Raw genomic sequence first — 27,238 nt, 5'->3', positions numbered from 1 at the left:
TTGTGTGTGTGGGTGTGTGTGTCCAGATCATGACCAACATGGCGACGAGGGTGAAGAGGAGATCGGCAGCTCCTCTTGGACGGAGTGTCGATGAACCCCTGCAGCGACCCGTGACCCCCATCTCCCACCGAAATACACACATCATGCAAGTAGTACACACACACACACACACACACACATACTGTATAAGCACAACATGGAGCAATGCATTCTGGACTAGAGGCTCTTAGTATCGGATGCTGTCGACCCCGTGGTCAATACAGTATTTGCCAGTACCCAGTGAATAGGGAGTTACAGCATAATGTTTTGGTGTCCCTCAGAACAGTGGTGTCAGACAATACCCCCGGAGGTGATAACTCATATTTGGGGCTTTTGTTAAGCATTCCATGAGGCCATCCTAAGAACAAACGAATGACCCAAAAGCAGTGACAAAACAGGTCAAGAAATATAGCAGCAAAGTGCCAGTACACTGCTCCAGCCAAGTGTATTCTCTGCTTTAGGAACAGTGAATTAGCCAAGTGTTTAAAATGGGACTGACATTTATCTGTCAGTGAAAGTACAAAGAACTATTGGCCCCCTTTTCTGATTTCTTTTCTTCTTCTACTTTTGCATATTTTTGATGCTGAATAATTATCAGATCTTAAACCAAAATATTATATTCGATAAAGCAATTCCCTACTTATTTTAAAGTTATACAGCACCCAGTGCCCCTTTGTGAAAAAGTAATTGCCCCTTTTACACTCAATAACTGGTTGTGCCACCTTTTAGCTGCGATGACTCCAGCCAAACCGTAACCAATGACTCCAGCCAAACCGTAACCAATGACTCCAGCCAAACTGTAACCAATGACTCCAGCCAAACTGTAACCAATGACTGACTCCAGCCGAACTGTAACCAATGACTCCAGCCAAACCGTAACCAATGACTCCAGCCAAACCGTAACCAATGACTCCAGCCAAACTGTAACCAATGACTCCAGCCAAACTGTAACCAATGACTCCAGCCAAACCGTAACCAATGACTCCAGCCAAACTGTAACCAATGACTCCAGCCGAACTGTAACCAATGACTGACTCCAGCCGAACTGTAACCAATGACTCCAGCCAAACTGTAACCAATGACTCCAAACTGTAACCAGCCGAACTGTAACCAATGACTCCAGCCAAACTGTAACCAATGACTCCAGCCGAACCGTAACCAATGACTCCAGCCTAACCGTAACCAATGACTCCAGCCAAACTGTAACCAATGACTGACTCCAGCCTAACTGTAACCAATGACTGACTCCAGCCGAACTGTAACCAATGACTCCAGCCAAACTGTAACCAATGACTGACTCCAGCCGAACTGTAACCAATGACTCCAGCCAAACTGTAACCAATGACTCCAGCCGAACTGTAACCAATGACTCCAGCCGAACTGTAACCAATGACTGACTCCAGCCACACTGTAACCAATGACTCTGAACTGTAACCAGCCGAACTGTAACCAATGACTCCAGCCAAACTGTAACCAATGACTCCAGCCAAACTGTAACCAATGACTCCAGCCGAACCGTAACCAATGACTCCAGCCTAACCGTAACCAATGACTGACTCCAGCCTAACTGTAACCAATGACTGACTCCAGCCGAACTGTAACCAATGACTCCAGCCAAACTGTAACCAATGACTGACTCCAGCCGAACTGTAACCAATGACTCCAGCCAAACTGTAACCAATGACTCCAGCCGAACTGTAACCAATGACTCCAGCCGAACTGTAACCAATGACTCCAGCCGAACTGTAACCAATGACTGACTCCAGCCACACTGTAACCAATGACTCCAGCCAAACTGTAACCAATGACTCCAGCCTAACTGTAACCAATGACTGACTCCAGCCGAACTGTAACCAATGACTCCAGCCAAACTGTAACCAATGACTCCAGCCGAACTGTAACCAATGACTGACTCCAGCCACACTGTAACCAATGACTCCAGCCACACTGTAACCAATGACTCCAGCCAAACTGTAACCAATGACTCCAGCCAAACCGTAACCAATGACTCCAGCCAAACTGTAACCAATGACTCCAGCCGAACTGTAACCAATGACTCCAGCCGAACTGTAACCAATGACTCCAGCCAAACTGTAACCAATGACTCCAGCCAAACTGTAACCAATGACTCCAAACTGTAACCAGCCGAACTGTAACCAATGACTCCAGCCGAACTGTAACCAATGACTCCAGCCAAACTGTAACCAATGACTCCAGCCAAACTGTAACCAATGACTCCAAACTGTAACCAGCCGAACTGTAACCAATGACTCCAGCCAAACTCTAACCAATGACTCCAGCCGAACCGTAACCAATGACTCCAGCCAAACTGTAACCAATGACTCCAGCCAAACTGTAACCAATGACTCCAAACTGTAACCAGCCGAACTGTAACCAATGACTCCAGCCAAACTGTAACCAATGACTCCAGACGAACCGTAACCAATGACTCCAGCCAAACTGTAACCAATGACTCCAAACTGTAACCAGCCGAACTGTAACCAATGACTCCAGCCGAACTGTAACCAATGACTCCAGCCAAACTGTAACCAATGACTCCAGCCAAACTGTAACCAATGACTCCAAACTGTAACCAGCCGAACTGTAACCAATGACTCCAGCCAAACTGTAACCAATGACTCCAGCCAAACTGTAACCAATGACTCCAGCCAAACTGTAACCAATGACTCCAGCCAAACTGTAACCAATGACTCCAGCCGAACCGTAACCAATGACTCCAGCCAAACTGTAACCAATGACTCCAGCCAAACTGTAACCAATGACTCCAGCCAAACTGTAACCAATGACTCCAGCCAAACTGTAACCAATGACTCCAGCCGAACCGTAACCAATGACTCCAGCCAAACCGTAACCAATGACTCCAGCCAAACTGTAACCAATGACTCCAGCCGAACTGTAACCAATGACTCCAGCCGAACTGTAACCAATGACTCCAGCCGAACTGTAACCAATGACTCCAGCCAAACTGTAACCAATGACTCCAGCCAAACTGTAACCAATGACTCCAAACTGTAACCAGCCGAACTGTAACCAATGACTCCAGCCGAACTGTAACCAATGACTCCAGCCGAACTGTAACCAATGACTCCAGCCAAACTGTAACCAATGACTCCAGCCAAACTGTAACCAATGACTCCAAACTGTAACCAGCCGAACTGTAACCAATGACTCCAGCCAAACTGTAACCAATGACTCCAGCCGAACCGTAACCAATGACTCCAGCCGAACTGTAACCAATGACTCCAGCCAAACTGTAACCAATGACTCCAAACTGTAACCAGCCGAACTGTAACCAATGACTCCAGCCAAACTGTAACCAATGACTCCAGCCGAACCGTAACCAATGACTCCAGCCAAACTGTAACCAATGACTCCAAACTGTAACCAGCCGAACTGTAACCAATGACTCCAGCCGAACTGTAACCAATGACTCCAGCCAAACTGTAACCAATGACTCCAGCCAAACTGTAACCAATGACTCCAAACTGTAACCAGCCGAACTGTAACCAATGACTCCAGCCAAACTGTAACCAATGACTCCAGCCGAACCGTAACCAATGACTCCAGCCAAACTGTAACCAATGACTCCAGCCGAACCGTAACCAATGACTCCAGCCAAACTGTAACCAATGACTCCAGCCAAACTGTAACCAATGACTCCAGCCAAACTGTAACCAATGACTCCAGCCAAACTGTAACCAATGACTCCAGCCAAACTGTAACCAATGACTCCAGCCAAACTGTAACCAATGACTCCAGCCGAACCGTAACCAATGACTCCAGCCAAACCGTAACCAATGACTCCAGCCAAACTGTAACCAATGACTCCAGCCGAACCGTAACCAATGACTCCAGCCAAACCGTAACCAATGACTCCAGCCAAACCGTAACCAATGACTCCAGCCAAACCGTAACCAATGACTCCAGCCAAACTGTAACCAATGACTCCAGCCAAACTGTAACCAATGACTCCAGCCAAACTGTAACCAATGACTCCAGCCGAACCATAACCAATGACTCCAGCCAAACCGTAACCAATGACTCCAGCCGAACCGTAACCAATGACTCCAGCCGAACCGTAACCAATGACTCCAGCCTAACCGTAACCAATGACTGACTCCAGCCTAACTGTAACCAATGACTGACTCCAGCCTAACTGTAACCAATGACTGACTCCAGCCAAACTGTAACCAATGACTCCAGCCGAACCGTAACCAATGACTCCAGCCGAACCGTAACCAATGACTCCAGCCAAACTGTAACCAATGACTCCAGCCAAACTGTAACCAATGACTCCAGCCGAACCGTAACCAATGACTCCAGCCAAACCGTAACCAATGACTCCAGCCGAACCGTAACCAATGACTCCAGCCGAACCGTAACCAATGACTCCAGCCTAACCGTAACCAATGACTGACTCCAGCCTAACTGTAACCAATGACTGACTCCAGCCTAACTGTAACCAATGACTCCAGCCAAACTGTAACCAATGACTCCAGCCGAACCGTAACCAATGACTCCAGCCGAACCGTAACCAATGACTCCAGCCAAACCGTAACCAATGACTCCAGCCAAACTGTAACCAATGACTCGAGCCAAACTGTAACCAATGACTCCAGCCTAACTGTAACCAATGACTCCAGCCAAACCGTAACCAATGACTCCAGCCAAACCGTAACCAATGACTCCAGCCAAACCGTAACCAATGACTCCAGCCAAACCGTAACCAATGACTCCAGCCGAACCGTAACCAATGACTCCAGCCGAACCGTAACCAATGACTCCAGCCGAACCGTAACCAATGACTCCAGCCAAACTGTAACCAATGACTGACTCCAGCCTAACTGTAACCAATGACTCCAGCCGAACTGTAACCAATGACTCCAGCCAAACTGTAACCAATGACTCCAGCCGAACTGTAACCAATGACTGACTCCAGCCTAACTGTAACCAATGACTCCAGCCGAACTGTAACCAATGACTCCAGCCGAACTGTAACCAATGACTGACTCCAGCCTAACTGTAACCAATGACTCCAGCCGAACTGTAACCAATGACTCCAGCCAAACTGTAACCAATGACTGACTCCAGCCTAACTGTAACCAATGACTCCAGCCAAACTGTAACCAATGACTCCAGCCGAACCGTAACCAATGACTCCAGCCGAACCGTAACCAATGACTCCAGCCGAACTGTAACCAATGACTGACTCCAGCCTAACTGTAACCAATGACTCCAGCCGAACTGTAACCAATGACTCCAGCCAAACTGTAACCAATGACTCCAGCCGAACTGTAACCAATGACTCCAGTCAAACTGTAACGGCCCTGCCTTTAAAAAAAAACATGTTTTACCTCTTTTTTTTCTCCCCAATATCATGATATCCAATTGGTAGTCGTTACAGTCTTGTCTCATCGCTGCAACTCCCGTACGGACTCGGGAGAGGCGAAGTTCGAGAGCCATGCATCCTCTGAAACACAACCCAACTTAGCCGCACTGCTTCTTTACACAACGTACATCTAACCCGGAAGCCAGCCGCACCAACATGTCGGAGGAAACACAGTACACCTGGTGACCTGGTCAGCGTGCACTGCGCCTAGCCCGCCACAGGAGTCGCTAGTGCACGATGATATCACCGCCGGCCTAACCCGGACGACGCTGGGCCAATTGTGCGCCGCCCCATGGGCCTCCCAGTCGCGGCCGGCTGCGACAGAGCCTGGGCTCGAACCCAGAATCTCTGGTGGCACAGCTAGGGTGGCACAGCTAGCACTGCGATGCACCACCCGGGAGGCCACGCGTCCCCTTTTTAATTCCCTGTTAAATAGCCACCAATCAGCTGCACAAATGAGGGTTGTGACAGTGGTGCTCATTAGGAAGTGTTCGACCCTCAGTTCCAAAACTCCTTTTAAGACGTTTGTTTTGTTGTATTTAAAAGTGTGTATTATATTATATTTATTATTATATCGCAAGATTAACCAGGATCGGATCCAATCATATCTTCAATTCGACTACCCATCTCAGTTGTGTGATTTATACCGTGTAGGTTTATGTGATCAGTTGTAGGTGAAGTCTGCTGAGATTTCTGATAACATTTATTGTGTGTGGAATGGGATTTTTATTGCAATCTGATTGTTTATTTGATTTAAACTTTTATTTAACTAAGCAAGTCAGTTAAGAACAAATTCTTATTTACAATGACGCCCTTGTATGAATAATACAGTTTTTTTTAGCATCTCTTTATGAATGAACAAACATTGTGTAACTGAGTTCACTTGAGTTCACTTGAACTCATTTAACAAACTGGACTCTTTGTAGGCCCGAGGTACGTGACTTCAAGTCAAAAAGTGCTCGGTCTGAAACACAGGAGGTGTAACCAGTGACTCTTTTATTGGCATGGACCTGTGTGGAAGTTCTGCACCAGCCCTCCCTCTGACACCCAACCTTCCTCCTTCTTCTGGTTTATCTACATGTGATAATCATTGTGCACTAGTGTTATTTATTCAAGGTACTTCTCGCTCTTTTGTTTGGGTTTCAACCCTGTGTTTTGTATAAGTGTTTGTTTGGTCTTTACATGGCACGCTGTATTTTGGGAAAATAAAAAACCCTATTACGCATTCCTTCGCCTGTCTCCCGATCCCGTCATACCAGCGTGAGAGAATAATCGACCATTATGGGAGACAGCGGGAATGGCCCGTCCGACGACGATGCGACTGGTCCGTCCGGCTCCGCCGCAACTTCAGCGGTGGCAACTGGCCCGTCCGACGTCGCCACAACTAGTCCGTCCGATGCCAGCGCAACTTCAGCAGTGGCAACTGGCCCGTCCGACGTCGCCACAACTAGTCCGTCCGATGCCAGCGCGACTACGGCAGTGGCAACTGGCCCGTCCGACATCGCCACAACTAGTCCGTCCGATGCCAGCGCAACTTCAGCAGTGGCAACTGGCCCGTCCGACGGTTATGATAGTGGGGGTAATCCAGTCAGTCAACAGTGCCAAAAGGAAGTCAGCCAGCCTGAATCAAATGGCTAGCAGGATGTTTACCTCCCTTTCTGGATGTCTAGGTCCTCAGGGCTCAGGTTCTGCATCGCCATTGTTCCCCCGTTGGACTCGCTGAATAACCCGCTCAATAACGCACCTGAATCACTGGCTGAATCAGCCGAGCGACAACAATGGCCTCTGCTAGAGTTTAGGAGGTTTAGGATGCTGTCAGTCCATTGTTTCCAGGCCTAAAGTGCCAGTGCTTCCCAGGACTAGCGATGACAAATCAGAGGAGAAAGTATGGTCAAGTGGTACACTGTTATTGTCAGGGCATTATCAGGGCAGAGGCCAGCAGTTGTAAGCCAAAACACTTGAGAGACACACTGTCTGTTACTCTTGGGATTCTCTAAATTGAATGTTGTAACAATAGCCTGGTCCCAGAACTGTTTGTGTTATCCAACTCCTAGTAGGCAAGACGGCACAAGCGGATCTGGGATCAGGCTATTATAATGAATGACACCTGCGGTCTGGAGGGACAGAGACCTGGGGATAAGAATGGTGTTAAAGCAGCTGCAACATATACTGTCTAAAAGATCTGCAGATAATAACAACATGAGGTATTTCAACCAATGAAGAGGTCGAAGTGTGACTAAGACAGTATCCTGTTCTGTGTGAAATGGTCTAATACTAAGACAATCAGTTGAGTCCTTACCCCGATGTTGTTATTGATTGTGTGTGGTTTGTAGGGACTTCCGAGGAGGCAGCGGGGGCGACAGGGGTGAGGTAGGGTACCCCTTGAGCAGACAGAGGAGCGAGGACAGTCTGCCCCCGTCCCGCTACAGCTCCCGCCCCCCCACCCGCTCCGGCAGCCGGCCCAGTACCAGCGAATCCCTGCACCACTCCATGGGTAGGTGAAACTATCTTTTGTGTCAGCATGGACGTGTGTGTGCGATATAACATATTTGTATTTATTTCAAGGGTAGATCAGCTTTAATATTGCAGATAGATTGTTGCTTCCATCAATGTAATTGTCTGCATCATTTCCAATCCCCCATATATTTCTTTGCAAATATACAGTACAAGTCAAACGTTTGGAAACACCTACTTGTTCTAGGGTTTTTCTTTATTTGTACTATTTTCTACATACATGTAATAATAATAGTGAAGAAATCAAAACTATGAAATAACACATATGGAATCATGTACAGTTGAAGTCGGAAGTTTACATACACTTAGGCTGGAGTCATTAATTCTCGTTTTTCAACCACTCCATAAATTTCTTGTTAACAAACTATTGTTTTGGCAAGTTGGTTAGGACATCTACTATGTGCATGACACAAGCTATTTTTCCAACAATTGTTTACAGACAGATTATTTCACTTATAATTCACTGAATCACAATTCCAGTGGGTCAGAAGTTTACATACACTAAGTTGATTGTGCCTTTTTATACAGCTTGAAAAATTCCAGAAAATTATGTCATCGCTTTAGAAGCTTCTGATAGGCTAATTGACATAATTTGAGTCAATTGGAGGTGCACCTGTGGAGGTATTTCAAGGCCTACCTTCAAACTCGGTGCTTCTTTGCTTGACATCATGGGAAAATCTGAAGAAATCAGCCAAGACCTCAGGAAAAAAATGTAGACTTCCACAAGTCTGGTTCATCCTTCTGAGCAATTTCCAAATGCCTGAAGGTACCACGTTCATCTGTACAAACAATAGTACGCAACTATAAACACCATTGGACCACTCAGCCGTCAAACCACTCAGGAAGGAGACTCATTCTGTCTCCTAGAGATGAACGTGCTTTGGTGCGAAAAGTGCAAATCAATCCCAGAACAACAGCAAAGGACCTTGTGAAGGTGCTGGAGGAAACAGATACAAAATTATCTATATCCACAGTAAAATGAGTCCTATATCGACCTAACCTGAAAGGCCGCTCAGCAAGGAAGAAGCTAATGCTCCAAAATTGCCATAAAAAAGCCAGACTACGGTTTGCAACTGCACATGGGGATGAAGATTGTACTTTTTTGGAGAAATGTCCTCTGGTCTGATGAAACTGTTTGGCCATAATGACCATCGTTATGTTTGGAGGAAAAAGGAGGAGGCTTGCAAGCCGAAGACACCATCCCAACCATGAAGCACGGGGGTGGCAGCATCGTGTTGTGCGGGTGCTTTGCTGCAAGAGGGGCTGGTGCACTTCACAAAATAGATGGCATCATGAGGGAAGAAAAATTATGTGGATATATTGAAGCAACATCTCAAGACATCAGTCAGGAAGTTAAAGCTTGGTCGCAAATGGTTCTTCCAAATGGACAATGACCCCAAGCATACTTCCAAAGTTGTGGCAAAATGGCTTAAGGACAACAAAGTCAAGGTATTGGAATGGCCATCACAAAGCCCTGACCTCAATCCCATAGAAAATGTTTGGGCTGAACTTAAAAAGCGTGTACGAGCAAAGAGGCCTACAAACCTGACTCAGTTAAACCAGCTCTGCCAGGAAGAATGGGTCAACATTTACCCAACTTATTGTGGGAAGCTTGTGGAAGGCTACCCGAAACGTTTGACCCAAGTTAAACTATTTAAAGGCAATACTACCAAATACTAATTGAGTGCATGTAAACTTCTGACCGACTGGGAATGTAATGAAAGAAATTAAAGCTGAAAGAAATAATTATCTCTACTATTATTCTGACATTTCACATTCTTAAAATAAAGTGGGGATCCTAACTGCCCTATGACAGGGAATGTTTGATAGGATTAAATGTCAGGAATATGTAGGAAGGTGTATGTAAACTTCTGACTTAAAGTGTAGGTACCAAAAAAGTATTCAACAAATCAAAATATATTTTAGATTTTAGATTATTCAAAGTAGTCACCTTTTGCCTTGATGGCAGCTTTGCACACTATTGGCATTCTCTTAACCAGCTTCATGATGTAATCACCTGGAATGCATTTCAATTAACATGTCTGCTCTTTCCTTAATGCTTTTGAGCCAATCAGTTGTGTTGTGACAAGATAGGGTTGGTATACAGAAGATAGGCCTATTTAGTGAAATACCAAGTCCATATTATGGCAAGAACAGCTCAAATATGCAAAGAGAAAAACAGTCCATCATTACTTTAGGACATGAATGTCAGTCAATGAAGAACATTTAAAAAACGTTGAAAGTTTCTTCAAGTGCAGTCTCAAAAACCATCAAGCGCTGTGATGAAACTGGCTCTCATGAGGACCACCACAGGACAGAAACACCCAGAGTTACCTCTGCCGCAGAGGATAAGTTCATTGGAGTTATCAGTCTCAGAAATTGCAGCCCAAATAAATGCTTCACAGAGTTCAAGTAACAGACACATCTCAACAATGTAGAAAATATATTTAAAAAATAAAAAACCCTTGAATGAGTAGGTGTGTCTAAACTTTTGACTGGTAGTTTTAGAACATCTATTCATTCAAGGGTTTTTCTTTATTTTTACTATTTTCTACATTGTAGAATAATAGTGAAGAGATCAAAACTATTAAATAAAACATATGGAATCATGTCTTTTTTGTGATCCAGTACATAATATCGTGCATTTATCATAATTTGGTTGTAATCCAGAGAGTTACGAAAACGTTTGTAGATCCTCTGAGGCTGCGGAGGGATCCAAATTATGGATATAAAAGAAAACAGCATAAATCATCAACGTACAATGACACCTTTGTTTTAATCCCTGGATTTCCAGCCCCTTGATATTAATGTTGGATCTGATTTTAACAGCTGACATTTCAATGGCATTAATAAATAGATATGCCGATAGTGGACAACCTTGTTTTACTCCTCTTGACAGTTTAAAACTTTCTGAGAAGTAGCCATTGTTTACTATATTACAGCTAGGATTACTATACATGACTTTAACCCATATTATAAGAGATTCTCCAAAATTGAAATGTACCAGGAATTTAAATATAAACTCCAGTCGTACTTTATCAGAAGCCTTTTTAACGTCAGCTATGAATAGCAGGCCTGGATTCCCAGATTTTTCATAGTGTTCTATTGTTTCAAGTACTTGCCTTATATGATCTCCAATGTATTGTCCATGTAAAAAAAAAACTGTCTGATTTTTAGAATTAATAATATTCAACAATATCTTTTTAATTCTATGTGCTATACATTTTGCTCAAATCTTTTGCATCGCAACACTGTGATGCGAAGTGTAAGAGGCCTCCATTTTTTTTTTTAAATGGACTGGATCTTTATATTTACCACTTGTATCCTGTTTCAGTAATAATGAAATCAGACCTTCTTGTTGAGTGTCTAATAATCTACTGTTTATATAGGAGTGGTTAAAACATTCTAATTAATGGTCCTCTGAGTTTATCAAAAAAAGGTTTAGTATACCTCAACTGGTATGCCATCCAGCCCTGGAGTTTTCCCATCCTTAAAGGCTTTAATTGCATCAAGAAGTTCCTCCTCTGTAATTTGGCCTTCACATGAGTCTTTCTGTACAGATGTTAATTTTACATTATTAATAGGGGGAAAATCCATACAATTAGCTTCGGTTAGTGGAGATGGAGGAGACTGAAACTAAAACATATTCTTAACGCACTTTGCTTCCTCTTTCAAAATATAATTTCATGAATCATGAGTGATTCCGTCATTTGTAACAAGTTTTAGTAAATCATTTTTGGTAGCATTTCTATGTTGAAGATTAAAGATAATTTGGTGCATTTTTACCCCCATATTCCAGTTCGCTTTATTTTTATAATATATTACACTGGATCTTTGTTGAATAAGTTCCTCCATTTCTTTTTGTTTTTCCTCTAAACTTATTCTGAGCTTCTATGGTACAGTTTTTATTGCTATCTATCTGTTCTGTTAGACCTTCTATTTCCTTTGTTAATGTGGACTCTTGACCTAAATAGCTTTTTTTTATATATATATAGATGAGTACTGAATAGCATGGCCTCTAAAGGCATGTTTAAAAGTGTCCATACAATTATTATTATTATACCTTTATTTCAACAAGGATCACAGCCTGAGACCAAGGTCTCTTTTACAGCTGGGCCCTGCGTACACATGTTTACACATACAGTTTAGCTACAATGATTAAGAAACTACACAAGGCAAACAAAACAGATTACACAAAAAAATACAGCAACAGATTACATTTACACAGGTTATTCTACAAACAGGTTATTCTACTAACAGGTTATTCTACAAACAGGTTATTCCCACTAACAGGTTATTCTACTAACAGGTTATTCCCACTAACAGGTTATTCTACTAACAGGTTATTCCCACTAACAGGTTATTCCCACTAACAGGTTATTCTACGAACAGGTTATTCTACTAACAGGTTATTCTACTAACAGGTTATTCTACAAACAGGTTATTCTACAAACAAGTTATTCTACTAACAGGTTATTCCACTAACAGGTTATTCTACTAACATGTTATTCTACTAACAGGTTATTCCCACTAACAGGTTATTCTACAAACAGGTTATTCTACTAACAGGTTATTCTACTAACAGGTTATTCTACTAACAGGTTATTCTACTAACAGGTTATTCTACTAACAGGTTATTCTACTAACAGGTTATTCTACTAACAGGTTATTCCCCTAACAGGTTATTCCCCCTAACAGGTTATTCTACAAACAGGTTATTCTACAAACAGGTTATTCTACAAACAGGTTATTCTACTAACAGGTTATTCTACTAACAGGTTATTCTACTAACAGGTTATTCTACTAACAGGTTATTCTACTAACAGGTTATTCTACTAACAGGTTATTCTACTAACAGGTTATTCTACTAACAGGTTATTCTACTAACAGGTTATTCTACTAACAGGTTATTCCTAACAGGTTATTCTACTAACAGGTTATTCTACTAACAGGTTATTCTACTAACAGGTTATTCCCACTAACAGGTTATTCTACAAACAGGTTATTCTACTAACAGGTTATTCCCACTAACAGGTTATTCCCACTAACAGGTTATTCCCACTAACAGGTTATTCCCACTAACAGGTTATTCCCACTAACAGGTTATTCCCACTAACAGGTTATTCCCACTAACAGCACAATAACTTGCATTACCCAAAACAGTTACAAGCAATACAAAAATAAAAATGCTCCAATAAATATTTAAAATGAGCAACAGGGGGACAAGAGTCTCAAGTCTAAGTTCAGTCTGCCGGCTTATTCCATAGGCGAGGAGCGTAACAGGAAAAGGCAGCCATACCCAACTCTGGGGAAATCGCATGGGCCTCAAGTGTAATCCATGCTTGAGACCTGGTTTTAGGAATTATAATTCTAATATTGATGAGTGATGATAAATAAGAAGGTAGCTTATTCAGAAGTGCTTTATAGTCTCACGGACAGCGAAGTCCAACAATAAGGGGATCTGCTATACCTATGTTATAGTCCGTTATAAATGGTTCTGTCCTGGTTAAAAACAAGTTGTCATCCAATAGGCTTTGATTACATTTCCAATATCCTCGCCCCACGTGGAAATTCAGTAACAGGAATGTATATGCCAATTAACTGATGGTCTGACCGCATTCTGCCCCCTATCAACACTTTTTTTTAAAACTTTTAGCGCCAACAAAAATGACATAAGAAAGTTGTCAAGACGACTAGTTTGATTGAGCCTCCCCAATGTATATCTCACTAGGTCGGGATATTTAAGCCTCCATATATCCACTAATTCTAATATATCCATGATATTTGTGATTTCCTTTAGAGCATGAGAGTGATAGTTTGCAGTGTGATTTCCTTTATGGTCCATTGAGGTATTTAAAACAGTATTATAATCTCCCACCATAATAATAGTAGTCTATTGCTTGTAGGTTTAATGATTTATTATATATATTTTCAAACGTGGATCGTCATTATTTGGTCCGTAAAGGTTCATGAGCCATATCTGTTAATGGTCCAATAAAATATTTTAAAATCATCCATCTACAGAAGATATAACTCCTACAATAGCTTTATTGTCCATAGTCACAGCAGACGACTTTGGAAAGTAGTAGACTTCACAAACATTATAAAGTAAACATTCATGTAGACAGTTTTTTGTTACAGCATTACATTTGTTAGCAAAGAGATTAATGGTGGCTAGATAGCCAGGTAAAGTTGTTGACTTTATTTAACAGTCGCTCCTACACTCTTTTGTCAAAGAATGACAAGGTGTCCACAGTTTTGTTTACATTTAAGCAATTGTGAAACACCTTCAACGTGTTTTCCCTTTTCAATGTATATTTGAAATCACCTCGGTCAATAAAAGTTTCCTATTGAACTTCAGAACAGAAGGGTTCTTTTGATCAGAGATGAATGATACAGCCTTCGTTTTTAAGCGAGTGAGAGTTCGTCATTGACATAACTGATCAATGATACAGGCTTCGTTTTTAAGCGAGTGAGAGTTCGTCATTCACATAACTGATAAATGATACAGGCTTCGTTTTTAAGCGAGTGAGAGTTCGTCATTGACATAACTGATCAATGAAACAGGCTTCGTTTTTAAGCGAGTGAGAGTTCGTCATTCACATAACTGATAAATGATACAGGCTTCGTTTTTAAGCGAGTGAGAGTTCGTCATTGACATAACTGATCAATGAAACAGGCTTCGTTTTTAAGCGAGTGAGAGTTCGTCATTGACATAACTGATAAATGATACAGGCTTCGTTTTTAAGCGAGTGAGAGTTCGTCATTGACATAACTAATAAAGGATATTCTAGAAATAACAAGACGCTCATCTTTAATTTAAATGTTTCATTGCAGTAGCCTAGATTATCAATGGGCTACATTCACTTTACAGTCTTTGCACCTTGTACACTTTTAGAAAAAAAGGTGCTTTCTAGTACCTAAAGGGGTTCTTTGGGCAGTCCCTATAGGAGAACCTTTTGAAAAACCCTTTTTAGTTCCATGTAGAACCCTTTCCACAGTGGGTTCTACATGGAACCAAAAGGGGGTCTGCTATGGGGACAGCCGAAGAACCCTTTTAGAACCCTTTTTTCTAAGAGTGTATATTTCCAATAATTGTTCCTATTCGTTGTAGGGGGGTTTCATTTCCTGCTGCTGCTGCTACTTCACCATCTCATGTTTTAGTTTTTAATTTCCTTTGATGTGATGTCTACAGGCCGTCAGGGCGATTCCTTAGAAGTCGGCAGTTCAAAATGACTAGTCAGAGTTAGTGCCATCCACAGACACATTTACCAGAGCTTATCCAGAGCGACTTACAGGACCAATCAGGGTTCAGTGCTGGAAAATAATGTTGACTTTCTATCGAGCCCCCACCCCTTGGCTTTCTGTCCGGCCAACACCCACTGGCTTCTGTCTGCACGTACTGGTTTTATGCGTATGTGAAGCAACTCACTTGCTAGCCATGGTCCCAGTAATTTTCCACCCTATAGGCAATATCAAAACGCTTTTTTTTTTTTTACTAAGAAATACAGTAGGTTCAATTACCAGAGTTTTTCACACGGCCCATTAAGCTGTCAGTGTTGCTGTGCGGTATTACAGACGTAGTTTGAAATAGAGCAATGCTGGTGAGACTTGAAATTATTCTTGCTGAACGTTTTAAAGCCTACATTTTAGGACTGGGACGATTTTCAGACCGAGACAAATATGGGTGATCAATATTTATTTATAGATAATATAGTCTACTATAGCCTAATCATATTTAGAAAGTACATTTCCTTGTAGCGATTACGGCCTCGAGTCTTCTTGGGTATGACGCTACAAGCTTGGCACACCTGTATTTAGGGAGTTTCTCCCATTCTTTTCTGCAGATCCTCTTAAGCTCTGTCAGGTTGGATGGGGAGCGTCGCTGCACAGTTATTTTCAGGTCTCTCCAGAGATGTTCGATCGGGTTCAAGTTCAGACTCTGGCTGGGTCACTCAAGGACATTCAGAGACTTTTCCCGAAGACACTCCTGCGTTGTTTTGACTGTGTGCTTAGGGTTGTTGTTCTGTTGAAAGGTGAACCTTCGCCCCAGTCTGATGTCCTGAACGCTCTGGAGCAGGTTTTCATCAAGGATCTTTCTGTACTTTGCTCCGTTCATTTTTCCCTCGTTCCTGACTAGTCTCCCAGTCTCTGCCCCTGAAAAACATCCTCACAGCACAATGCTGCCACCACCATGCTTCACCGTAGGGATGGTGCCAAGTTTCCTCCAGACGTGACGCTTGGCATTCAGGTCAAAGAGTTCTTGGTTTCATCAGACCAGAGAATCTTGTTTTTCATGGTCTGAGAATCCTTTAGGTTCCTTAAACTCCAAGCGGGCTGTTATGTGCCTTTTACTGAGGAGTGGCTTCTGTCTGACCACTCTACCATAAAGGCCTGATTGGTGGAGTGCTGCAGAGACGGTAGTCATTCTGGAAGGTTCTCTCATCTCTTCAGAGGAACTCCGGAGCTCTGTCAGTGACCACCGAGTTCTCAGTCACCTCCCTGACCAAGTCCTGTTTCCTCCGATTGCTCAGTTTGGCCGGGCGGCCAAATCTAGGAAGAGTCTTGGTGTTTCCAAACTTCTTCCATTTAAGAATGATGGAGGTCACTGTGTTCTTGGGGACCTTCAATGCTGTAGAAATGTTTTGATTCCCTTCCCCAGATCTGTGCCTGAACACAATCCTGTCTCGGAGCTCTACGGACAATTCCCTTCCACCTCATGGCTTGGTTTTTGCTCTGACATGCACTGTCAACTGTGGGACCTTATATGGACAGGTGTGTGCCTTTCCAAATCATGTCTAATTAATTGCATTTACCACAGGTGGACTCCAATTAAGTTGTAGAAACATCTCAAGGATGATCAACGGAAACAGGATGCAGCTGAGCTCAATTTCAAGTCTTAATACTTATGTAAATAAGATATTTCCTTATTAAAAAATAAATATTCTACAATCCAGTTTTTTTCTTTTGTCATTATTGGGTATTGTGTGTAGGTTGATGAGGGGAAAAAACTATTAAATCAATTTCATAATAAGGCTGTAACGTAACAAAATGTGGAAAAAGTCGAGGGGTCTGAGTACTTTCCGAATGCACTGTTGGTGCAAGGGTGGGCCCCAGGACCGACTTTAGGAAACCCCTGTTCTGGAGTAACATCAGAGAAGCTGCACGTATCTAATTATAGACAAGTTGACTAACCCGTACATCCTACCAAAATGTCAGAAATTACAAGCAGAAACATATCAAAATCAGGCAAAAGACATGGTGCAAAATAATCATTCAGCCTACGGACAGAGGAGCTATAGGAGGGATGGGAGCATTGTAACGGCTGGAATGGAATCCGTGGAATGGAGTCAAACACGTTGTTTCCATGTGTCTGACGTGTTTGGTTCCATCGATTCTATTCCAGCCTTTACCTTGACCCCGTCATCCTATAGCTCCTCCCACCAACCTCCTCTACCTACAGCTCTTTTTTTTTTATTTAAAAAATGTTAGGTGCTAGGGTGTTAGGGTCACAGAAGTTCCAAAAGAATAAAGACATTACAAATGTCAGATTATGTATATATTTAGTGTTGTAATGATGTGCAAATGGTTAAAGTACAAAAGGGAAAATAAATAAACATAAATATGGGTTGTATTTACAATGGTGTTTGTCATTCACTGGTTTCCCTTTTCTCGTGGCAACAGGTTACAAATCTTGCTGCTGTGATGTCACACTGTGTTATTTCACCCAGTAGATATGTCAGTTTATCAAAATCGGGTTTGTTTTCCAATTCTTTGTGGATCTGTGTAATCTGAGGGAAATATATGTCTCTGATATGGTCATACATTGGGCATGAGGTTAGGAAGTGCATCTCAGATTCCACCTCATTTTGTGGGCATTGTGCACATAGCCTGTGTTCTCTTGGGAGCCAGGTCTCCAGGTTCATCTCTCTGTAGGTGATAGCTTTGTTGTGGATGACTGTTTTCTGGATTTTGATCATTAGCATGTCGTGTCGTTGGCATCATTAAAGTGAAGACTGTTATTTTATCTAATCAATTCTCTGTAATTATTATTACGTGATTAAACTAATCATGTAAATGTAATTAACTAGGAAGTCGGGGCACCAACGACAATCTTCAGATTACAAAGTTATAATTTTCCTAATATAACTCTACAGATATTTTAATGTCTGATCAATTCTGATCAATTCTTATTAATGAATGATTCTTTACCTCACGTCAGTCTCATTCCAAACATCGTAAATTGTTGGATCTCTGCACGAACCCAGCCTTTACTATGAATCATCCATACACCAATTGTCTTAATCATTCATTTACTAACTAACTAAATAATCACAGAAATGTATAAACAAACAACACAGTAGATATTGGTTACAAGGAAATGATAGAGGAGGTTCCCTAGTGGGCTCAGCCGATATGACGGCTTGGTGGATAAAGGGAAATGGGTCTGAGAAGGGCTTGAATGATAAAAGAGTCACGACACAGTTGATAATTATATTAAATGAAAAGCTAATCCTTTGCACACAAACTCTCACTCATTCTGGAATAATTGCAATCAATACATATTTCACACCTGGTAGTTTGGTGGATGGGACTACCAGCTCTCTGTAATCTAGAGGGTAACCAGTGGGTCCGTCTCCTCTATACCACCCACCTGGTAGTGTGGTGGATGGGACTACCAGCTCTCTGTAATCTAGAGGGCAACCAGTGGGTCCGTCTCCTCTATACCATGTTTCTTACAGGATGACATTCTCTCTCTCTCTCTCTCTCTCTCTCTCTCTCTCTCTCTCTCTCTCTCTCTCTCTCTCTCTCTCTGTCTCTCTCTCTCTCTCTCTCTCTCTCTCTCTCTCTCTCTCTCTCTCTCTCTCTCTCTCTCTCTCTCTCTCTCTCTCTCTCTCTCTCTCTCTCTCTCTCTCTCTCTCTCTCTCTGTCTCTCTGTCTCTCTGTCTCTCTGTCTCTCTCTCTCTTTGTCTCTCTGTCTCTCTCTCTCTCTCTCTCTCTGCTTACACACAGACTCAGAGTGTGGCCGTTCGTCCCAGGAGTCTGGTGGGTCATATGAAGGACGAAGAGCCCAGGAGGGGGAGGAGCGCAACGGACACTCTGCCAGGTGAACACACACACACACACACACACACACACACACACACACACACACACACACACACACACACACACACACACACACACACACACACACACACACACACACACACACACACACACACACAGGCACACACAAACAGGCACACTAATGTATCAACTTACAATAACATTACTTACATGCACTAATTTACACATAAACAGCACTTATAGTTACATATAGTACATCCCACGCACTCATGTTTATACACTTTCTCTCTCTCACACATGCACACTAGTTGTGCCCTGGCCCCCTTTAGCTGTGTCAGACTGTAGGAGAGGGAGGATCACGTGACAGTGTGACATTCTTCGCTGAGAGTGACATGTCAGTACTGGAATGCCTGGACAGATTTTCTATCTATCACTCCTTCTTTCTCCCACTCTCTTTCTTTTACAGTCTCTCCCTCTCTCTTTCTTTTAGTCTCTCCCTCTCTCTTTCTTTTAGTCTCTCTCCTCTCTTTCTTTTACAGTCTCTCTCCCTCTCTTTCTTTTACAGTATCTCTCCCTCTTTCTTTTACAGTCTCTCTTCCCCTCTTTCTTTTAGTCTCTCCCTCTCTCTTTCTTTTAGTCTCTCTCCCTCTTTCTTTTACAGTCTCTCCCTCTCTCTTTCTTTTACAGTCTCTCCTCTCATTTTGCAGTCTCTCCCTCTCTTTCTTTTACAGTCTCTCTCCCTCTCTTTCTTTTACAGTCTCTCTCCCTCTCTCTTTCTTTTAGTCTCTCTCCCTCTCTCTTTCTTTTAGTCTTTCTCCCTCTCTTTCTTTTAGTCTCTCTCCCTCTCTCTTTCTTTTAGTCTTTCTCCCTCTCTTTATTTTAGTCTCTCTCCCTCTCTCTTTCTTTTAGTCTTTCTCCCACTCTTTCTTTTAGTCTCTCTCCCTCTCTCTTTCTTTTAGTCTCTCTCCCTCTCTTTCTTTTAGTCTCTCTCCCTCTCTTTCTTTTACAGTCTCTCTCCCTCTTTCTTTTACAGTCTCTCCCTCTCTTTCTTTTACAGTCTCTCTCCCTCTCTCTTTCTTTTAGTTTCTCCCTCTCTTTCTTTTAGTCTCTCCCTCTCTCTTTCTTTTACAGTCTCTCCTTCTCTTTATCTGTCTCTCTCCCTCTTTCTTTTACAGTCTCTCTCCCTTTTTCCTTCTTTTACAGTTTCTCTCCCTCTTTCCTTCTTTTACAGTTTCTCTCCCTCTCTTTCTTTTGCAGTCTCTCTCCCTCTCTTTCTTTTACACAGAGAGAGAGAGCGAGAGACACAGAGAGGATATAGGACTAGCAGTGTTGAGAGCAATGAGACCAGAGCAAGCAGTGGAAAGGAGGGAACGACGGACAGTAGAAGAGAGAAGGACTGAGGGCTTGAGTCAGAGAAGGCAGGGAGGAAGAAGGGGGGGGGGACTATACTAATGTTACAGGCTTTGGTTTTTCCATTTATATTTCGAGGTTGGACCTTAGCACATTAGCAATTGGAGCACACCGTTTGATGGCACCTTGTTAGTCAGTATGTGTTACACCTGTGCTGGCCCAGAGGATATTTAAGAGTGACTGGCCCAGAGGATATTTAAGAGTGGCTGGCCCAGGTGATATTTAAGAGTGACTGGCCCAGGGGATATTGAAGAGTGGCTGGCCCAGAGGATATTTAAGAGTGGCTGGCCCAGGTGATATTTAAGAGTGGCTGGCCCAGGTGATATTTAAGAGTGGCTGGCCCAGGTGATATTTAAGAGTGGCTGGCCCAGGTGATATTTAAGAGTGGCTGGCCCAGTGCTCCAGTTGTCTTGAGAGATGTGGAGGGTTAACTCCTTTAGTTGTCTCTCCCTATTTGATTTCTACACAAACAATCCTTTATCTGACCGTCCCTGTTTTCATTGTGGTCCACTGTTTGGTTAGCTTCCTGTCTTTAAGTTTGGTGTGGCGATTTTCTTTTGTTTGCCTCTTCTTGGGCAAATTTAGTGGGTGGTCTTTTAGGTCCTAGTTGTTATTTGCAAGTCAACTTTCAGTGGACAGTCCACGGAGTGTCTTTCAGAACCCCTCCTTAAACCCAACCGGTTTTGTTTTGGTTGTTGTCAGTGACTCTTTGTTAGTTCCCCTTTTTTGTTTTTGTTGCCGGGGAACTTAATACTAATCTGTGACTTCGCACTAGCCAGGCGGTGTGTGACATGCGTCTAAACGAGCAGTCAACAAAGGGGCTCATTCAGTCAGCCCTTTTTTTTATGTCCAAATCCCACAGGAGCTTGACTTCTGTGTCTCCCCGCGTGTAATGAGCCGAGGAAATGCCACTTAAATCAAGCACTCTGCTCCCCAGGAATGCCTAGGACTAATGTAAAAAATGCCTTCACTTCAACCCTCTGCCTGCATGGAGGGCAGTTTCCTCTCTCTAGGTAGAAAATTAAGTGGTATCGGGGGGGCATTGCTGCTCTATAGGACTTTATTTTGGCTCCATTGTGGTGCAGAGGTTGCTACTTTTGTGGACTCCATTTTGGTTCGACTGGGGTATCAAAGCCACAGTTTCTTGCTGAGACATGGGGTCCATTAGGCTCTACTAGCCACTCATAGGGGCCAGTTTATAATTCCTATGATTGTGTTGTGATGATGATTTATAACAGTGATGGATCAGGAATTATCTTCGGCCACTCCTCTCAGGATTTGTCTCACATTCTCTGTGGAATAACAAGTAACACAGACACACAGGAGAGTGTTGATTGATATTTATACCAGACATCCAACACCACAAACCATTTTTAAAGGGATGGAATCAGAGGCTGGGATTACGAGTCAAATACGATACCTGGAGGTCTTAGTGAAATGGAATCTTTCCATTGTCTTGTTCAGTGGCCTATCAAATCACAGTAAGGCTCATTATGATGACAGATGGATCATATTCAACGGACCAATGCCAACTGCCCTGAGAGTGTCTGAAATCCAAGCCGCCTGTTTAATTAAGGAATCAAAGAATGAACAATTATTGGCATGATTTGAGATCATTGTCCGAAAATATAAGGCCCACTGTACATAGATACAACAGAACTGTCCATCTATATGTAGATACAACAGATCTATCTATCTAGATGTAGACACAACAGAACTATCTATCTAGATGTAGATACAACACAACTACCTATCTAGACGTAGATGCAACAGATATGTTCAGCAAAATGATACACTCATTGTCCACCTATTTCAAAATCAACGTATTCTTTCCCACAACTAACAAATAATCCCCATAAAGGGATTCAGTGTTACAGTAATAGTGTTACTGTTATACCGTAATACAGTGTTACAGATATATAGTAATACAGTGTTACAGTAACAGTGTTACTGTTATACCGTAATACAGTGTTACAGATATATAGTAATGCAGTGTTACAGTGTTACAGTAATACAGTGTTACAGTTATATAGTAATACAGTGTTACAGTAATACAGTGTTACAGTTATATAGTAATGCAGTGTTACAGTGTTACAGTAATACAGTGTTACAGTTATATAGTAATACATTGTTACAGTAATACAGTGTTACAGTTATATAGTAATACAGTGTTACAGATATATAGTAATACAGTGTTACAGTAACAGTGTTACTGTTATACCGTAATACAGTGTTACAGATATATAGTAATGCAGTGTTACAGTGTTACAGTAATACAGTGTTACAGTTATATAGTAATACAGTGTTACAGTAATACAGTGTTACAGTTATATAGTAATGCAGTGTTACAGTGTTACAGTAATACAGTGTTACAGTTATATAGTAATACATTGTTACAGTAATACATTGTTACAGTAATACAGTGTTACAGTTATATAGTAATACAGTGTTACAGTAATACAGTGTTACAGATATATAGTAATACAGTGTTACAGATATATAGTAATGCAGTGTTACAGTGTTACAGTAATACAGTGTTACAGTTATATAGTAATACAGTGTTACAGTAATACAGTGTTACAGTTATATAGTAATACATTGTTACAGTAATACAGTGTTACAGTTATATAGTAATACAGTGTTACAGTAATACAGTGTTACAGATATATAGTAATACAGTGTTACAGATATATAGTAATGCAGTGTTACAGTGTTACAGTAATACAGTGTTACAGTTATATAGTAATACAGTGTTACAGTAATACAGTGTTACAGTTATATAGTAATACAGTGTTACAGTAATACAGTGTTACAGATATATAGTAATACAGTGTTACATTAATACAGTGTTACAGATATATAGTAATACAGTGTTACATTAATACAGTGTTACAGATATATAGTAATACAGTTATACAGTGTTACAGTTATATAGTAATACAGTGTTACAGTTATACAGTGTTACAGATATATAGTAATACAGTGTTACAGTTATATAGTAATACAGTGTTACAGATATATAGTAATACAGTGTTACAGTTATATAGTAATACAGTGTTATAGTAATACAGTGTTACAGTTATATAGTAATACAGTGTTACAGTTATACAGTGTTACAGATATATAGTAATACAGTGTTATAGTAATACAGTGTTACAGTTATATAGTAATACAGTGTTACAGTTATATAGTAATACAGTGTTACAGTTATATAGTAATACAGTGTTACAGTTATACAGTGTTACAGTGTTACAGTAATACAGTGTTACAGATATATAGTAATACAGTGTTACATTAATACAGTGTTACAGATATATAGTAATACAGTGTTAGGTAATACAGTGTTACAGATATATAGTAATACAGTTATACAGTGTTACAGTTATATAGTAATACAGTGTTACAGATATATAGTAATACAGTGTTACAGTTATATAGTAATACAGTGTTACATATATATAGTAATACAGTGTTACAGTTATATAGTAATACAGTGTTATAGTAATACAGTGTTACAGTTATATAGTAATACAGTGTTACAGTTATACAGTGTTACAGATATATAGTAATACAGTGTTATAGTAATACAGTGTTACAGTTATATAGTAATACAGTGTTACAGTAATACAGTGTTACAGATATATAGTAATACAGTGTTACAGTAATACAGTGTTACAGATATATAGTAATACAGTGTTACATTAATACAGTGTTACAGATGTATAGTAATACAGTGTTACATTAATACAGTGTTACAGATATATAGTAATACAGTGTTACATTAATACAGTGTTACAGATATATAGTAATACAGTTATACAGTGTTACAGTTATATAGTAATACAGTGTTACAGTTATACAGTGTTACAGATATATAGTAATACAGTGTTACAGATATATAGTAATACAGTGTCACAGTTATATAGTAATACAGTGTTACAGTTATACAGTGTTACAGATATATAGTAATACAGTGGTACAGTAATACAGTGTTACAGTTATATAGTAATACAGTGTTACAGATATATAGTAATACAGTGTTACAGTAATACAGTGTTACAGATATATAGTAATACAGTGTTATAGTAATACAGTGTTACAGTTATATAGTAATACAGTGTTACAGATATATAGTAATACAGTGTTACATTAATACAGTGTTACAGATATATAGTAATACAGTGTTACATTAATACAGTGTTACAGATATATAGTAATACAGTGTTACATTAATACAGTGTTACAGATATATAGTAATACAGTGTTACAGTAATACAGTGTTACAGATATATAGTAATACAGTGTTACAGTAATACAGTGTTACAGTTATACAGTGTTACAGATATATAGTAATACAGTGTTACAGATATATAGTAATACAGTGTTACAGATATATAGTAATACAGTTATACAGTGTTACAGTTATATAGTAATACAGTGTTACAGTTATACAGTGTTACAGATATATAGTAATACAGTGTTACAGTTATATAGTAATACAGTGTTACAGTTATATAGTAATACAGTGTTACAGATATATAGTAATACAGTGTTACAGTTATATAGTAATACAGTGTTACAGTTATATAGTAATACAGTGTTACAGTAATACAGTGTTACAGATATATAGTAATACAGTGTTACATTAATACAGTGTTACAGATATATAGTAATACAGTGTTACAGTAATACAGTGTTACAGATATATAGTAATACAGTGTTACAGTAATACAGTGTTACAGTTATACAGTGTTACAGATATATAGTAATACAGTTATACAGTGTTACAGTTATATAGTAATACAGTGTTACAGTTATACAGTGTTACAGATATATAGTAATACAGTGTTACAGTTATATAGTAATACAGTGTTACAGATATATAGTAATACAGTGTTACAGTAATACAGTGTTACAGATATATAGTAATACAGTGTTACATTAATACAGAGTTACAGTAATACAGTGTTACAGATATATAGTAATACAGTGTTACAGTTATATAGTAATACAGTGTTACATTAATACAGTGTTACAGATATATAGTAATACAGTGTTACAGATATATAGTAATACAGTGTTACAGTAATACAGTGTTACAGATATATAGTAATACAGTGTTACAGTTATATAGTAATACAGTGTTACAGTTATACAGTGTTACAGTTATATAGTAATACAGTGTTACAGTTATACAGTGTTACAATGTTACAGTAATACAGTGTTACAGTTATATAGTAATACAGTGTTACAGTAATACAGTGTTACAGTTATACAGTGTTACAGTTATATAGTAATACAGTGTTACATTAATACAGAGTTACATTAATACATTGTTACAGTGTTACAGTAATAGAGTGTTACATTTATATAGTAATACAGTGTTACATTAATACAGTGTTACAGTAATACAGTGTTACAGATATATAGTAATACAGTGTTACAGTTATATAGTAATACAGTGTTACAGTTATATAGTAATACAGTGTTACAGTTATACAGTGTTACAGTTATATAGTAATACAGTGTTACAGTGTTACAGTGTTACAGTAATACAGTGTTACAGTTATATAGTAATACAGTGTTACAGTAATACAGTGTTACAGTTATACAGTGTTACAGTTATATAGTAATACAGTGTTACATTAATACATTGTTACAGTGTTACAGTAATCGAGTGTTACATTTATATAGTAATACAGTGTTACAGTTATATAGTAATACAGTGTTACAGTAATACAGTGTTACAGTTATACAGTGTTACAGTTATATAGTAATACAGTGTTACATTAATGCAGAGTTACATTAATACAGTGTTACAGTAATACAGTGTTACAGATATATAGTAATACAGTGTTACAGATATATAGTAATACAGTGTTACAGTTATATAGTAATACAGTGTTACAGTTATATAGTAATACAGTGTTACAGTTATACAGTGTTATAGTAATAGTGTTACAGTGTTACAGTAATACAGTGCTACAGTTATATAGTAATACAATGTTACAGATATATAGAAATACAGTGTTACAGTTATATAGTAATACAGTGTTACAGTTATATAGTAATACAGTGTTACAGATATGTAGTTATACAGTGTTACAGTTATTAAGTAATACAGTGTTGCAGTTATATAGTAATACAGTGTTGCAGTTATATAGTAATACAGTGTTATAGTAATACAGTGTTACAGTTATATAGTAATACAGTGTTACAGTTATATAGTAATACAGTGTTACAGTTATATAGTAATACAGTGTTACAGTTATATAGTAATACAGTGTTACAGTTATATAGTAATACAGTGGTACAGTAATACAGTGTTACAGTTATATAGTAATACAGTGTTACAGTAATACAGTGTTACAGTTATATAGTAATACAGTGGTACAGTAATACAGTGTTACAGATATATAGTAATACAGTGTTACAGATATATAGTAATACAGTGTTACAGTTATATAGTAATACAGTGTTACAGTAATACAGTGTTACATTAATACAGTAATACAGTGTTACAGTTATATAGTAATACAGTGTTACAGTTATATAGTAATACAGTGGTACAGTAATACAGTGTTACAGATATATAGTAATACAGTGTTACAGATATATAGTAATACAGTGTTACAGTTATATAGTAATACAGTGTTATAGTAATACAGTGTTACAGTTATATAGTAATACAGTGTTACAGTTATATAGTAATACAGTGTTACAGTTATATAGTAATACAGTGTTACAGTTATATAGTAATACAGTGGTACAGTAATACAGTGTTACAGTTATATA

General features: G+C 39.8%; 1 protein-coding gene across 6 annotated transcripts in view; it reads left to right on the top strand.

The window, feature by feature from the left end:
• LOC118374956 (lisH domain-containing protein ARMC9) overlaps nucleotides 1-27,238 on the top strand; it is a 102,306-nt gene that overhangs the window by 58,510 nt on the left and 16,558 nt on the right. For all 6 annotated transcript variants that reach the window (XR_008075894.1, XR_008075893.1, XR_008075892.1 and 3 more), the window contains 3 exons: nucleotides 27-145; nucleotides 7,783-7,943; nucleotides 18,977-19,070. Coding sequence is in view for 3 of the 6 variants with exons in the window: in XM_052475486.1 (XP_052331446.1) it covers nucleotides 27-145; nucleotides 7,783-7,943; nucleotides 18,977-19,070 (374 nt within the window). In the remaining 3 variants the exon portion in view is untranslated. The remainder of the gene's footprint in view (nucleotides 1-26; nucleotides 146-7,782; nucleotides 7,944-18,976; nucleotides 19,071-27,238) is intronic.

This window comes from Oncorhynchus keta, chromosome 22, assembly GCF_023373465.1.
Source record: "Oncorhynchus keta strain PuntledgeMale-10-30-2019 chromosome 22, Oket_V2, whole genome shotgun sequence".
Classification (NCBI taxonomy): domain Eukaryota; kingdom Metazoa; phylum Chordata; class Actinopteri; order Salmoniformes; family Salmonidae; genus Oncorhynchus; species Oncorhynchus keta.
This window is presented reverse-complemented; position numbering and strand designations above follow the sequence as displayed.